This window comes from Rhipicephalus sanguineus, chromosome 8 (genome assembly GCF_013339695.2).
Source record: "Rhipicephalus sanguineus isolate Rsan-2018 chromosome 8, BIME_Rsan_1.4, whole genome shotgun sequence".
In the NCBI taxonomy this organism is placed as follows: domain Eukaryota; kingdom Metazoa; phylum Arthropoda; class Arachnida; order Ixodida; family Ixodidae; genus Rhipicephalus; species Rhipicephalus sanguineus.
Genome location: NC_051183.1, coordinates 159589169 through 159605481, shown reverse-complemented (window position 1 = coordinate 159605481; position 16313 = coordinate 159589169). Strand labels below are relative to the sequence as shown.

The 16313-nt window shown below is 48.1% G+C and overlaps 1 protein-coding gene across 1 annotated transcript in view; it reads right to left on the bottom strand.

The window, feature by feature from the left end:
• Positions 1–7223, bottom strand: part of LOC119402432 (ATP-binding cassette sub-family C member 3) — a 311062-nt gene extending 303839 nt beyond the window's left edge. The window contains exons 1-2 of the mRNA XM_037669579.2: positions 7095–7223; positions 1986–2150 (exon numbers count right to left, since the gene is read on the bottom strand). Of these exons, the coding sequence (XP_037525507.1) occupies positions 1986–2150; positions 7095–7222 (293 nt within the window). The 5' untranslated portion in view covers position 7223. The remainder of the gene's footprint in view (positions 1–1985; positions 2151–7094) is intronic.
• Between the last annotated feature and the right edge of the window lie 9090 nt (positions 7224–16313).

Genomic DNA, 16313 nt, shown 5'->3' with positions numbered 1-16313 from the left:
AAACCAAATGATATAATTATTGAATAAAATCGTACGAAGGCATGCGGGTTGTCAAAATACGCACGTCGTAAAACCTTAGACGAAACCGCAAAGGGGGCCAAGACAAGCAATCGATGTGTACACCTCATTTTGTCGCTACAATAAACGTCCTAGAAGTGGAAAACGTGGTTGATGTACTGGAACGACGGATGTTTATTAACGATACCCAGAAGTGCATGCGCTACGATTGAAGACGACGTCCACTGCGTCCATTCCCCGTGTTCAGGGTGTATCAGACCCTGTTCGGAGAGCTTTGCGTCCACTGGGCATACAAGCCGTTTAAGACGTGTTCGCGAAACCAAAAGACCGATCAGAGCGAGGTCGTCTACAAGTACGATGGGGGGTGGCGACACGACTTATATCGACGAAACGAGCGGGAAAGGATCAACGAGGCATGCTGAGCAGAAACGGCATGTTGCTAAAACAACCTACGCACGCTGTTTAGTATCGCTGTGGCCCGTCGTGTTTCGTTGGTTTCGGATCGCCACGCCACGCGCCGTGCAGCCCACGTTGAGCCGGAGAGAGACACGGGCCTTCGCTGTTCACACGTAAACAAGAGAGCCTGCCCCCCGGTCAACGTGGCCGACTTCTGGCTTCACCGACGCCAGGGCCCCTCAGTTTTCGCTTCCTCCGTGGGATCGATCAAGGAATTAAACTTTCTTGTTGCGAGTGGCGTCCGCGCGTCTCTCCTGTTCGTCTTCGCCAACTACCGTCTGTCGAGGAGAACAAACTTGTTAAATTCTTTCGTTACATATTTGTCTCAACGTATGGCGTTTAATTTTTAGGTCTATGTATTATTTAAGAGCTGGTGCCAAAGTACTACCTCCAGTGCTGTGTCCACAGTTGGAGAATGTCTCGAAGGCTGTACTCGTCGCTCTATTTCTCACAGTCTAAATGACTGTGGTGATTTCCTTCGCTTAAAAGTAATAGCAATGTTCCTTTTAAGCTTTGTCAATATTAGTTACAAGTAAAACGTTGACTTCCAAGGCTGTTTTGTAAATTGTTGCCTCGCTATCCGAAAAAAAAAAGTCGTATTGAATACAGCTCTAAACTTGACCGTTTTCACGCCCCTATGTACTTAATGAGCCTCACCGCACTTCAGTCGTGACACGATGAGAAGTATGGTGAGTGGGGAAGGATTTCACGGAGACATAACACATTTCTAATTACGCAAGCGTCGTATAATTACGAGCGACATTACGATGTCTAAAATATTACTAGCAACCACTAAGAGATAGCTGCCTATGACGCAGATGGTGTCATGAGAAACCATAAATGTCATATTCGAGTACCTTTGCTGCGTCCCCCTCTCTACAAATTGCGAGATCCCCATGTTGGCTGGTATATAAGTGGGCACTGTAACAGGAATGCAGCGAGAAATTTTCTCGCAACCCACAGGCAGCGAGAAAATTTCGTATGCCCGCACCTTTACGCCGCAGTGCTGGAGGGAAGTTCTGGACTGAGCCGAAACGAGAGGACGCTCGTTCGTCCCGTCGCCGTTCTTGTTATATTTCGACACGGTGACCCAAAGTACTACAGCAAACATACTAGGCTATAAGGTTACTACTTCAGGTTCTCGCCTAAGTTTGAACATACCTAGTATTTACATTCTACAAGCTATACTAAACAACATCTACAACACATTTAGGAAAAGTTTTAACATGCTCGAATCCCCAGAAACAAGACTTGTTGCCGTCGCAGACTGCTCTCCCGAAGAAAAGTTCCTCATTAACACCTAAAGACCGATAAGGTCATTGAATTATACCAGTGATGTCAATATGCATGTAAGTAAAAAAAATCTCCTTCGCAGGCTTCAAGTACTGGTGCTCACGCAATATGATTGCCTTAGTTAAATCGTCAGAAGTGGACGACGAGATCCATTCCAGTAAGCTTTCTTCTGTTTCCCATAGAGCAGACCAAAAAAAAAAGAGCAAACATGTACTCACTCGAGGATGAGAGGACTGACGAATGTGAGAACGCTGGAGACGAGCTTGACCAGGGCAACCAGGGTGAGCTCGAGCCAGAAGGTTCGGAACAGCGGAGTCATTATGCCGGTCATAGACACTATGGGACGGCGGCCGTCGGCGTCCGGCTTTTTGCTGGGAACCGCCCTGCACACAGAGCACTTGATGCTTGCTTCCAAGGCCTTTGAGAAAAGTGCACTGCCGTGTGCTAGACATGTGTTGGGCCACAACACCCCACGAAGCGAGCTTGGCTTTGTCGTTTAACGCCACCTGCCGTGCTAACTTGATCAAGCGGTATGGTATACGGCAGCAAGTGGCCCAGAATGCAGTTGCCAAGTACCCACTGCGCGAATGCAGCTGCACCCTGTGCGTGCTTTGAGAGAGATATGTCTAGCCCGATCGAAACGTCACTAACTCTTCTTTTTTTAACCTACGAGGCATACGTCCCGCGCAAAGTTGTTCAGCGCGAGCGAAAAGAGGACAAGTGCCACCTCTCCGTTTCTCGGCTCACTTGTTCTCATTATTCAACTTTTTTACAACTGCTAATAGACCGATCTCACCGCGAGTTGCACTACGCCACCGCTGCCGCAGTGCATGCCGGTACTTAGAGTACTCGGTACGTTCAGCTGCATATAGCTGGTGCATCGACGAGCTGCATTGACGCGTTTTAGCGGCCGTATTTGGATGAATCGCGATGGTTGGGTTCACGTGCTGCGTGCTAGGATGCTACAACAGCAACCTGAAGCAAAAGGACTCGGTTTTTACGTGTTTTCAAGGGATGTCAACCTCCGACAGGAATGTGTGCGACAGTCAACCAAGTCGGACGGAGCGGCAACTACCACGCACCTTCAACGTATTGTTCAACGTGTTTGTGAATTCCGTGTGTATAATGCATGGTAATTTATCAGCGGACTATTGCGTCATAACAAGCTTTCTGCGCGACTGATGCTCCAATCAGCGACAGCAATACTTCATACAACGTGTGCTCGGTCCCCTCGGCGCGCCAGCGGCGACAGATTGGATACAACGTGTTTTACGGGCAAAACAGAGATCGCTTAAACATATAGCGATGCCTAAACCGACCTATCATTAAAAGCGATGACGACTGTCAAGTGCCTAGCATGAACGAGACCTGCGATACAAGCCAAACATAACGGCATGTTGTGTACAGTTCGCGCCATGGAGTGCACGGCGAAAACTCGACCGTGCCGGCATCGCAGCCAACTTCGACGCCGGGATATCCCTATTCCTTTCAAAATGTGATTTTATGGCGAACGCAGCGTAAAGCAGCAACAGCGGTAGCAAAGCTCAGCTTCTTACATGAGCGTACGCGGCTCTTATTAATGTGCCGTACACTGAAGCTTCGAAGCCTAGCGACGATATCGGCGCCGAGCCATCGGCTGAGGCTGCCGCCGCCGGCCTGAGCGGGCTACTGCTCATCCGCCGCATTGTGTGTGTCACCGAAACCTCTTACTGACTCATCCATCCCTTGTGCAGCAGGAGATATTTTACCGTTCACAAGATTTCAGTGACGTTGAACTTTTCCAAACGGCATGCGGCTGCAGTCGTCGCTCCGCGGACGCGCTTCACGGCGACCGTCTCATATTCATTAACGTTTAACGCACCACTGCGATCGAAGTCCTGCGTTGACAACACAGTGTACATTGAAAGTACTGCTTGAACAAAAACGAAGTGCAAAAAGCTTTCTTTTTTTGGTTCTTCTAGTCCCATTGGTTTGTTTTTTTCCCGTCTTCGTAGTCGCGGAGAGATAGGCGTATTGAGCAAGTTATTTTCCGTACACTGTAACTTGTATCGCTCGCGTGCTGACGTTCACTAAAGATTTTTGCTCTCATGGCGGCAGGAACGTGATTTCTCGTGTTTCATTTATTTTCTTGTACTAATACTTATTCAGCGAAGCAACGCGAGCGCATCAACACGACGAGACGAGCTGGCTACATGTATAAGCGTCGTCTGTTGTTCTTTTCTTCTTACGCTAGGACATGCAGTGTAACCTGAAGTAAAACAACATACATCAGAGGTCCGGACACAGTTTAACACAGCGTTTATTTGTCTTCTCTGCCGAGGATTCATGCCAAAAAGCAGGCAGCCGCACCAGCAGTGCTCAGAGTACTCCAACTAAGATGGCGGCCGTGCCGCTGTCGGAAACTCGCGCATGCGCAGATCATCTGGTGAGATCGGTCTATTTACTACTACCGTGATTCCTGAAATCTAAGAGTTCACCAAAAGGCAGCTCTGTCCAACCCCTCCTACTTTCAAGGCGTAGTTTAAGGCGGGATAAATCGCAATGCTGCGAAGGACTATTGTGGCCAAGCACTGCCTCTATTCGACTGATGTGAAGGAACGCTTTTAACTCGCACTCACTGCTGGACGGTCACAGTGTCTTGAACAGCGAAACACTCGGAAAGAGCGACGAAAAACTCCGAAATCATGGCGATGCCAGCCGTTCGAATACGACGATTTCAGAAACTGTCGCGGTTTGAAATATATTAATCGCCGATCCTCGTATCGAGAAAGTACGCCACACAAGCAGCAAAATCGATAGCTAGATCACATTTATTAATTATTAAGTTTATACTGCAATTCTCGTCGGAAATTTTTTCGGGGAACAAAATGCATCAGTTACAATAAATTACATCACAGATTGCAGCAAACAAATAAAATAGCGTGTACGAAATAATAAATAGCACAAAGGAAATGGCGCAGTGGATAAATACAGTACTGCACACAATAGAAAACTACTGAGCATGGAAACAAAGTTTTGAATTATCATTTGGCAGGGAGTTGGATACAACTTCACCTAATAAAACCTGTTTCCGTCATCTTGGCTGTGCACTTTGCGCCATCAATTATGTCACACAAGGAAAACGTTAGGCGTCTTCCTAAACAGCCCGCTCTTTGTAAACGAGCAAGCACGCTGCGTAGGTCGTCTCTGCGAAGTATCAGACGAAACTGGGAACATCGAGCAAGAGACACATGCACTGCTTGCGACCTCACTGACCATGCAAGGCGGTGATGCAGGGTGGTTGGTTTGAGTCACTTGTAATAGTATTCGTAGCGCAAAAAAACAGACGCAGGCATAAGTAAGGAAGCATGGTTCAGTAAAACTTGATGCTGGACGAGTTGGCTCATACGTGCAAGGAAAAAATGGATGCGCGCAAACTACAGACGAGGACGCAGAAGACACGGGCGAGCGCAGTAAGTAATAGACAGGACGCGCCTGTCCTGTGTATGTGTTCCTTACTTGTGTGTGCGTCTGGTTTTTTGCGCTACGAATATGATTACAAGCCACTGACTATGGTTCCTGACTTAAATACATAATATAGCGGAACAAAACAAGGACAGAGAAAGAAGCACACAGGACGACCGCTAGACTTCAACTGAAAATTTTACTCTGGACACGTGACATATAAAGTGTAAAAAACAACATCTAAACTGATGGAAACGTCACCATTCTGCCTTCACATCAAGCTGCACGTGCCAAGCTACGCGTCGTGCATGCGCCCTTCCAAGAAGCCTATCTCCTTTTTCGTTAGGGCAATTGAGGGCACACTCACACACCTATCCGCCTCCCTGTTTATATACATGGCCTCACAGATCTCACGTCGTATCTGGTCATGACCCCTTCCCAACACCCGAGTTGCACCAAATGCTGGGGCGCACCCACACCGCTTACAATGATCGGCCAAGTGGCCCCCCGCGACAAGCGATGAAACCGCTGTTCGATGCTCTCTTAGCCGGTCATTCAAACAGCGCCCCGTCTGTCCCACGTAACATTTTCAGGACAAAGGGATACTGTAGACGACGCCTTCAACACAGGAAACGAAACTGGTAGCGTGTTTTTTTTGTGCATCCTTGCCTTCTATTCTCATTCACAGCAGGACACAGCCGCATCAGCTTACCCGGTGCAGTGCAGAGCACATCAACACCGCATTTCTTGCCCACTTTTTTTAAGCGATGCGTAAGCTGATGAATGTAGGGCACCCCTACCCGCCGAATACGAAGTCGGCTTCGGTCTTCCCCCCGCAATGATCGGCCAAGTGGCCCCCCGCAACAAACGGGGGGCCACTTGTAAGCGGTGTAAGCGGTATGGGTGCGCCCCAGCATTTGGTGCAACTCGGGTGTTGGGAAGGGGTCATGACCAGATACGACGTGAGATCTGTGAGGCCATGTATATACACAGGGAGGCAGATAGGTGTATGAGTGTGCCCTCAATTGCCCTAACGAAAAAGGAGATTGGCTTCTTGGAAGGGCGCATGCGCGACGCGTAGCTTGGCACGTGCAGCTTGATGTGAAGGCAGAATGGTGACGTTTCCATCAGTTTAGGTGTTTTTTACACTTTATATGTCACGTGTCCAGAGTAAAATTTTCAGTTGAGGTCTAGCGGTCGTCCTGTGTGCTTCTTTCTCTGTCCTTGTTTTGTTCCGCTGTATTATGTATTTAAGTCAAGACCAACTAGCCCAAATTTCAGCTTTGACTATGGTTCCGATCAGATGCACGATGCCGCCACTGGAAAGCGCAGAAACAGAAGGACCAGTGAGTGGCATCGCTGAGGTCTATATTACACGACGCGGACCAGAACAAGGCTTAACTGAGTACAGAGAAAAAACGTCTTGCAGCATGAGCAGTGTATGCACAGTGGTGCGAGGCACGTATTGCACACGTAGCCTGTATGAAACCGCATTTTTCATTGAAGTTAAACGAAGAAGGACAACGTGAAAAGACAAGAGAATTAAAACGACCCAGTAATAAAGGGATCGACTTTCTCAAGAATAACTTTCCAGTAGAACGTGTGACATATTAAAGGAGCATAACTTTACGATAACCCCAGCGGGGAAGCATTCCTATACAGCAACGAGCGAAGCGTCGCTTCTTCGGTGCGACATCTGGATATTTCGCTTAAAGAATTGGTTCTAAAGGTTTGCCCCCTCCAACAAACTAATGCATTTTGTGATCGGAGCGCGTGATGCCCTCTCAGCGAGAGGCGCATTTTCGCTTCCTGGAATGATTATTTCGTGGCCTAACAATGCACGGCCGTTATCGGAGGAGATTGTGTCGAGATGGCGTACGTACCCCCTCTTCAGCTTCTCCTTCTCGAAGTGATAAGAGAAGTCTTCCGCAATCTTGGCCGTCTGGTTGGGTTGATCCAGGAACCACATGTTGTGCATCTGCAGGGGCCGCTTGAATCCCAGGATCGCCATGCTGTTGGAGAGAACGCCACTTGTTGGATTAACTTTCCTTCAACCGAGCGATTTATCTTAAGAGCCGAAGCGTGACAATTACAGCCAACTAGCTTGGTAGCATGAGTCACCGCAGCTATTGTTGAATGACACGAAAGACCCACTCGCACTGAAGTGTGTCATCACTATAGAAGGGTGTAAACTTGAGCTTCTTGGCTTGGCTTCATAGCAGGGATCAGCGCAGACACACGAGACAAGAGAGACTGACAGGACTTGGCGCTGGCTAACAAGATGAGCGTTTATTTCGTATGTGCACAAATATATGCGCTTCTGTATATGAGAGACTGACAGGCCAAGTCCCGCCAGTCTTTCTTGTCTCGTGTATCTGCGCTGTTCCCTGCCATGAAGTCATCACTATAGGTTTTCGTCGTCGCCATCAAAGGGGCCGACAACCAATTTTTATGGTGCCCGTTTTCTTTATCGCAACGGAAAACATACCGTTGAGAGGTCTAATCACGGAACGGTAACGTGGAAAACGCCGTGAAACATTAGTAATCAGAATTTTTCAATCTGCGGCGAATATGAAGTCGTATACACATGTGACAACACATGCTGCAAACAGAGAGCGCGAGAGCGGTTCGTGTTCGAGCGCGGCGGTTTACTGCGCATGCGTGCACACCGCGCGCATGAGCCGCGGCTCGACACAACCGCGAAGGCAGCGCCGCTTCTCACCGTGCAACTCATTTTACCTCGAATCAGCACAAAATAGAGCGGGGATAGATAATAACATACATTAACTTCGAGGACGAATTATGGCGCGCATGTCAGCATCAGACTACGTACAGCAATGTGGCCGTCTCCTGCTTCAAGGCTCTTCCGCCAGGCTGCGCCACATACCGGTTTTTGTTACTTTTAAACACGATCTAAACATATAAACCCTACTCACAAGGCGAAAAGGATGCTGGAATCTGTCACTATATTTCACTGTCTTTTCATTTCTCCCAGGATCTAATCACACGGTGTGACCGGTTGTCGGTCCCTTTAAGCACGTTCCAGTTCTCAGCATTTTTATCGTCGATGCGAAACAGTTTTCTTCAAAGCTCCTCCAAAATTTTAGTATCTTTATAAATCTGACTGAGGTAGTCTTGCATCATTTTTTTTACGAAAAAACAGGGTGAGTTATGCTTTACGAGAAGTTGCGCGAGTTGCGCCAGCGACACTGTGACATCAGCGTACAAACTCGTTCAACGCACCAAACAATGCATGATATAAGAAATCCCTGAAAAGGTGGTTGGAGTGGACGTTTCGACAAGCGGTCTTCTCCAAGGATGCAACCCCCCCCCCCCCATCTTCTCCCGAGCCTGCAGCTCGTGAGTCGTTACCCCTGCTTTCAGAAGATTTGTTGAAATTCCGCAGTTTCCCTCGTGCTCCCTTTTTGTGTAAGGTCAAAAGGCGATTGCTACGTCCAAAGGCTTCCCGTTTATCAGGCACGATTAATTCCTTCTCTCGCTTGCCAATTAATAAACTCCTAGGACAAATGAGTAGAGCCGTATATGGAGAGGGTCTGGCGAATGGGCGTGGCCTCCCTCCGCCATGTTTACGACACCCGCGCCAAGTCCGCATGGCTGAGCGTATACACGCGCTGGTCGTGCGCTTCTAAACAAAAGCAAATTGTGCAGTAATATTCTAGTACGAGTTTAATAAAGGCGGTGAACAGGGTAAGGTGTGTGCTAATATTGAAACAATAGAAAAGCGCACGTCTAACATTGTTTACGCGAACTTGGATTCAACTGCGGCGTTTTTCCTACACTATGAAAGCCTACCGCTCGCTTATCTTTAAGGTTGTACTGAAGCTAACTTTTTCTTGTAGCTTAACTTTATTGCGCTTGGTAATAATATTGCCACGGGCGCTCCTTTTTGTATTTCTGTGTGACCGGTCGGTCACACGTATAGCCACTGCCTTTGGCAACATGCGCCCGAATGTCTTCCAGATTACTTTAGAATCTTCCGATAGATTTGAGCGCGCAAACTCGAACAGTTGACTTTATTCTGGAACTAGCGGGGCCACCAGCGATAAGACTTGGATGATCGATACCACATGTATAAATGCCGGCGCGCCTAACCGCAGATCAGATTAACGACGGCCGACGCTCTGTTGGCCGCTGTCAGCGTGAATTGCTTGTACCTTCTCTCTTCATTTACCGGGCACAGGTTCGCCCAAATAAAGACTAGTACTGAACACGCCGACAGCTTCCTTCGTCAACGCGACAGTATTTCTGATGCTGAAGGCGTTCAGCAAAATGCAGTCTCATTTGGCACTTGTTCGTGTCAAAGCCCCGCTGCTCGCGCCAGAGTCGATCTGTTGGCGTGTAGGGAAGATATTTGCCACCATCTGCGATTAAGCCCGAGCGAGTATTTACGATCACAAATCACTGGTCCGGTTTCGTCCGGGAAGTCGCACTTTCGACGCTCGGGGGTGCTCATTAAGCTAGATTAAAGCTGTCGTAAGTATTACAATATTACTTTCGACTTCTACGATTTGGGCCCGAGCAATTATTGATAAACTCTGCGGTCACATGCCATCTACTGGCTTAATGAGGCCTGTGTGAACAATGTAAATGCACAAAGGGCCTGAAGAGATCGCATTTCTATCAGTTGCCGCTCTTAAACACAGTTTACATGCATTATCATGCGGGCCTTCCGTGAAGTGACGACCACGTGACGTTTATTTTCACACAGAGATAAAAATATGACAAATTTGTGCCTGCACGTGCGCCAGTTTTGCGTGACAACGGCATCTCGAACGCAAGCTGCACGACGACATCTTCATGTACTAGCCCCGCAACAAGTTCTCATCAAGCAAGCTGCATGTTTTGCCGAAGACATGCCTCCATGAACCAGACCTTGCTTGCAAAAGGGTGTACTGCTATAAAGCAGATTGCATTAGCCCCTCGCTCGAGCAGGTGAGCAATTAAAGATGAAATGTTGTGATAACTAGCAAGTATTCACTGCTTCACTAAGGCGTCCTCACAAATGAATCGCTTTCGTGTATATGTGTGTCCCTGACTACGTATTACTCGTGCGTACCTTTGTGTATGTCATAATCACCATCCGACAGCTGCAGTAGCAAGCCAGGCGATAAACCTCTCCGGGAATATAATTAAGCGTTGTTAGCTCTCTTTCATTCTATCCGATACACGGCTTGCACCTACTTTTGCGCAGAAGATTCGCAAACTAACTGCTTTTAAGCGGCATTTAATATAAGTGAGACGGGGTACGTAGGTGTCATGGTTTGTTTGATTGGAAACTATATGTAGCGCGTAGGCAAGATAACCGCTGGTCATTAAGAGTAACTGACTGGATTCCAAGAGACGACAAATGCGCGAGGGGGAGACAAATTTAGGTGAGCCGGTGAGATTAAGAAGTTTGCGGTTGGCAGCACAGGACCGGGTTGATTGGCGGAACATGCGAGAGGCCCTGCAGTGGGCGGCTGATTGTATTTCTGAAAGCACCTTAACGAGAGCAGATGCGCTCTACAAGCTTGCTGACAAATCCTCGATTATTTAATGGGTTTAATTATGAAGCTTGTTTTATTGTAATCTGAAAACTTTCTATACTAATTACAAACTACGCAAGAATGTGCTGCCAAGATATCACGATACATTTTTGTTTTGAAATCCGACTCTACATAGCCGCAGATATTTGGTGACGATACACAATGAAATATTAGTGATACACTTGTTGGTTGAACATACTCATGCTGTTTACATCAAATATTCATCTGCAAAACCGACATCAGGGCCCCAAACATTAGCCCCTTTGTGATGGTGCCGTCGGCGGTTTATTGACACGATTGAGCAGCAGCTGCAAACTTTTTCAGTAGCCCTTTTTTTCTTGCAGCTGGAGTCTGACTCTAGCATGACAATAGCAGCTGGCGATCTCTGAAATATGTGCTAGATTGCTGCGGAGTAATTTCGTGTACTTGGCCAGAATATTACATTTGTTCCTTGGCGTCTGCAATGATTCTTGGTAGCAAAGATAATATCTTGACCCTTTCTGAACTGTCCGAGATGCAAACTACGCACCCTTTACGGAGGCTTCGAGATTTGTGGCGGGCAGGGTACATTTGTTGCGTCGAATGTCTCGAACTCAAAGGAGCCTTCGTTTTTATTTTCTTGGGAAGCTTAGTCTGCAGCACTAAGCTTGAGCAACAACCCTTAGCGCGCAAGCACTTGACGTGTGAAGACGAGCATATTTCGCACGAAATGCGCACGCTACCCAGAAGTGATTTAGGCGGGACATGTCCCGGTTTTGCGGCTGGTGTCCGGCTGTCCCGCCAACCTCCTTGCGGGACACTTTTGTCCCGCTTTCGGTCGAAAGCCGGCCTACACTCGCGGTCACCACACCTCTTTGCCACGATCTGCTTTCTCTATGTTTCTTTGCGTTTCGTTCTCTCTATCTCGTTCTCTCGCCCATAGCAACGCCATCATATTGTTTCCATAAATGCTTGTTCAGCTATCCCGCCTGCATAGTCGAGTGGTTACGACGCTGGCCTTCGGACCGTGGGTACCCGTGTTCGAATCCCACCTCGCAATCTGATAGCGTTTTCTTTAATTCATCTCCCTTTCCTTCCCCCTAGTTCCCACTGCGCCGAGCAGAGTTTTCGCTTAACGGTCCTCCTTACCCTCTCCCACCACAGGCCTCCTTCCCCACCACTCTCTCGCTAACGTCCGCTTTCCCTCGCAGCAGCTGTACTCGGTAGCGTGGCTTGCCCAATTCCTGTGACGCACACACGCCCGCGTAGTTTGGACTCACTCCAAGCCTACACCAGCCCCGCTGTTAGAAGTGGAATATTCTGTTTCAACTGTATGACGTGCCCCTCCTTCCGTCACTCCGCAATCGGCCCCCGTCCCGCTTTGGAGGCTGCGGAATATGGCCACTTTACGCAACCCAGAGCTGGCGCAAATATGGCGCCTCGTCTCCGCCGCTCCGCTGCCGTGGGCTGGCAAGGACGATGAGCATACGTCACACAAAGTGGGCGGCGCTTGAGCGGGGTGCAGATAGCGGCAGGATGAAAGAACAACTTTTGCGACGTGTACATATGGCTCTGTTGAGAGCGAATTGATATGCCACCTGCAAGCTTCGGGCCAGAGCTGCTGTGAACCCTCTGTGTCTAAACTATACGCGTCATTGTAGCTTGGACGTCGTCTTTTACTTTGCCACAAATCACTTTTAGATGCGAAGCAGCTCTTGGTCCGTCCCTTGGCGACCGTCCACACGGGACCATGTGTGCTGGCACGCGCTAGCGCGTTCGGGCCTGTGTAAGGGGCTGAGTAAGACGCTGTGGCCTCTCCCCTACACTCGGTCAGCAATCATGTGATGGCGTCGGGGAACAAGATTCTGCAGATGCGCGATGAACCAACGCGTTCTATCCTAGTCAGAACGCGCTGGCACGCGCTAGCGCGTTCGGGCCTCTGTAAGGGGCTGGTTAAGACGCTATGGCCTCTCCCCTACACTCGCTCAGCAATCATGTGATGGCGTCGGAGAACAAGATTCTGCAGATGCGCGATGAACCAACGCGTTGTATCCTAGTCAGAACGCGCTGGCACGCGCTAGCGCGTTCGGGCCTGTGTAAGGGGCTGGTTAAGACGCTGTGGCCTCTCCCCTACACTCGCTCAGCATTCATGTGATGGCGTCGGGGAACAAGATCCTGCAGATGCGCGATGAACCAACGCGTTGTATCCTAGTCAGAACGCGCTGGCACGCGCTAGCGCGTTCGGGCCTGTGTAAGGGGCTGGTTAAGACGCTGTGGCCTATCTGCCTTACTCTCTCAGCAATCACGAAACCTTTAAGTCGACCCATGGGCTGCTTCGCATCCCCACATGATTTCCTATAGTGGAAGATGGCGTAATTTTTTTAGGGGCAAAGCTCCTTATAGCATCACCTGGTCGGTCGTCGCTCCGTCCGGCGTTCCCCCGCCGTCGCGTGTCCCGTATCATTAAATAGATGGCGCTGTCCCATAGAGGTGCATGCAAACTGCAGTTGGGTGACGATATACTAGATGGCGCTGTCCCATAGAGACGTGTGCAATATGTGTGCAAAGAAAAAAAGAAAAAAAGAAGCAGAGGCATTGTGCACGCTATATGGCGTGCAGTAATCAAAGCGGCGTATCGCTTTGATTACTGCTGGGCGAAACCACTGAACATTTCAAGGTTAGCGTACAGCAAACTTATTGACAGCATAAAGCCTCACTGCCCTCACTGTGACGAGAGACGATGCACGTTAGCCCACATGCTCTGGCAATGCACGGAGTTGCGCGATTGCGAGAATCTCAGCACAGAGGACGCCTGGAGGACGGCAATCACCAGCTCGGACCGGGAGGTCCAAATCCGGGCTGTCCAGAGGGCCCGCAATTTGGCGGAGGGGCTCGCTCTTTCTGTCCCCACGTGGGTGCGGCCCGCAGCCGATCCTCCCTCTTGAGGGGAATCGGCTCCTCAGGACAATTTATAAATAAAGTTCATTGACTGACTGACTGTAACCATGATTGCTTCAGGAGCTTCGCCCAAGCTCTATCATTCACCCGTGGATATGCTGTAATTTTTTGCTTGTGTCTGTCGCTGGGTTACGCCGAATGAAATACAAAAATGACAATATGTATGCGTGTATGTATGCATGTATGCGTGTACGCGTGTGGCGCCTACTTTGTGTGCCGACGCTGTGCTCATGAGCATGCCGCCGTAAAATTGGATGACGCGAACATAACCGCCATGGGTCAAACAATTTCTAGACTACAGTTATAATGAAGTATTCATTGACAACGGCTGTGCTCGTTCTCCACTCACAAATACATGCTCAGATCTCACTGCTGTAAAAAAAACGTTTAGCAGAGCGATGAATTGGGCATGTTGGTGGTCGTTCATGGTTTCTTTGTTGCGCTGCAGATGACGAGATGAGGACGATACAGGGACACATGACAGGTGGTGCGCAAACTTATAACTGGTTTATTCACATCTTGCGAAGTGTCAAGTATAGGTTAACAATCAGAAAGGATGGAAGGGGTGAACGACGGGAAATGGCAAAAAAGGGTAAAACGTAAATAGAGATAATGCAAATGACATATGCCATCTTCAGCACAGACAAATTTTCCGCGGATCAGCGTACGTCACTTTCTAGAAATTTTATTTCTGCTTGCGTTAAATACAACGAGGTTGTGCTGATGCATTGCTCTTTTGCAGCTAAGATTAAAAGGGCTTCTTTTATCTCCCAAGTGTCACCACCGCGTGCTAGCAACGTGGCGTCGTGGAACATCGGCGTGTAGGAACATCTTTTGCAATGCGCCGCGTTGTGACCAGCTCCTTGTAATTGCTGGCAAGCGTATCTGTGTTCCAGGAGACTTCCATTGATACAGCGTTCTGTCTGACCCGTATATTTTTTAACGCAGGTTAAGGGAATACTATGTACAACCTTATTGGCACATTTGCACGAATGGTTCTCGGTGGTTTATTGAGCACTGTTTCTTCGATCGACTATCGTTTACTGCTTTGCATAGCCCCTTAAGCTTATGAGGCGCTGAAAACAAGACTGACTCCACATCTTTGCTCTACTTTCTTCAAACGGTGCGATACGCCGTGCGAATGCGGAATTACTGCTGCTTTGCTAAAGTCAACTTTTCCCCTTTCTTTTTCTTTGGCTGCGCGTGGTTTATTGGTCTCTTTCAAAAGATTTTCGCTGATTGCTACAATCATGCTTTGCGGATAACCACTGTCTTTTAATCTCTTAAACTGGTTGTTGAGGCTATGCCCTAGAAGAAGGTGGCAGGATTTTTTGAGCGCTTGCCGAATGCATGACAATGCTATGCCTCTTTCGATGAGTTTTGAATGGTTAGACTGGAAGCTTAGGATTTTTCTTTCCTCTGTTGTTATAATTCCAGCACGTGTGCTGCGTTTCAAACTGTATTTCTATATCGAGGAACTGCAATCTAGAGTGTTCTGAGATTTCGCAAGTGAAATGAAGACCTGAATGGGCGGTTTGGAACGCTTTGACGATATCTTCAGAGTTACGTACTACGCCTGATTTGAGACACACTAAGAAATCGTCTACGTATCTGAAACAGATTGATACGCGAAGGTCGTTCATTTGTTGGGCTAATTTACGATCGCCTTTTGCCAGGAACAGGTCGGACAATACCGGAGCGATACAGGAGCCAATTGAAATTCCGTCTCTTTGCATGAAAAAATTGCCATCGTATTCAATAATTTGTGAACGTAGGTAAATCCCTAACAAGTCTAGCACACCCTCATTACATTTAAAGCAAGCAGAAATAAAATTCCCAGAAATTGACGTACGCTGATCCGCGGAAAATTTGTCTGCTCAAGATGGCATATGTCATGTGCATTATCTCTATTTACTTTTGACCCTTTACTTCACCTCATCCATGCTATCTCATTGTTAACCTATGCTTGACACTTCGCAAGATGTGAATAAACCAGTTCTAAGTTTGCGCACCACCTGTCCTGTGTCCCTGTATCGTCCAACCTCATCTCGTCGTCTGCAGCGCAACAAAGAAACCATGTAAAAAAAAAACATGGCTGATCTCTGTCATAGGAATCGGTATAACACGAAAGTGAAACGTGTCTTCACAGACGTAGTTGAGCGTTTGTTGCGCATTCTTTCGTCCCAAGGGCGAAGGAATGAATGCTACAGCAACAAATTGTAATGTGACGCGAAGAACGGCAAGCAGCTGGAAACTTGCAACGCGCTGCTCAAGCAGAAAGGACGCACGGAACGAACATACACAGGATGAGAGCGAACTGTCACATTTGTAACTTATTTCTGCGTGACTGTTACTCTTTATACTTTACAATGTCATATCCGTGACGGAAATACGTCAGTGGAGCCGTCGTGGGCCCCGGTAAAAAACACTTTCGTGTTAAAAAAAGATCCGGCGGATCTCACGCGCTGTGGGAGTGTTTCATGCGAAGCAGTCAGCGACTACTTCTATGCTGTATTTTATGGATTTGGGTCAGGCGTTACGAGGTGGATCGACGTGTTTTTAAATGCGAATCGTTTCTTAACGAACGATAGATAGATAGATAGATAGATAGATAGATAG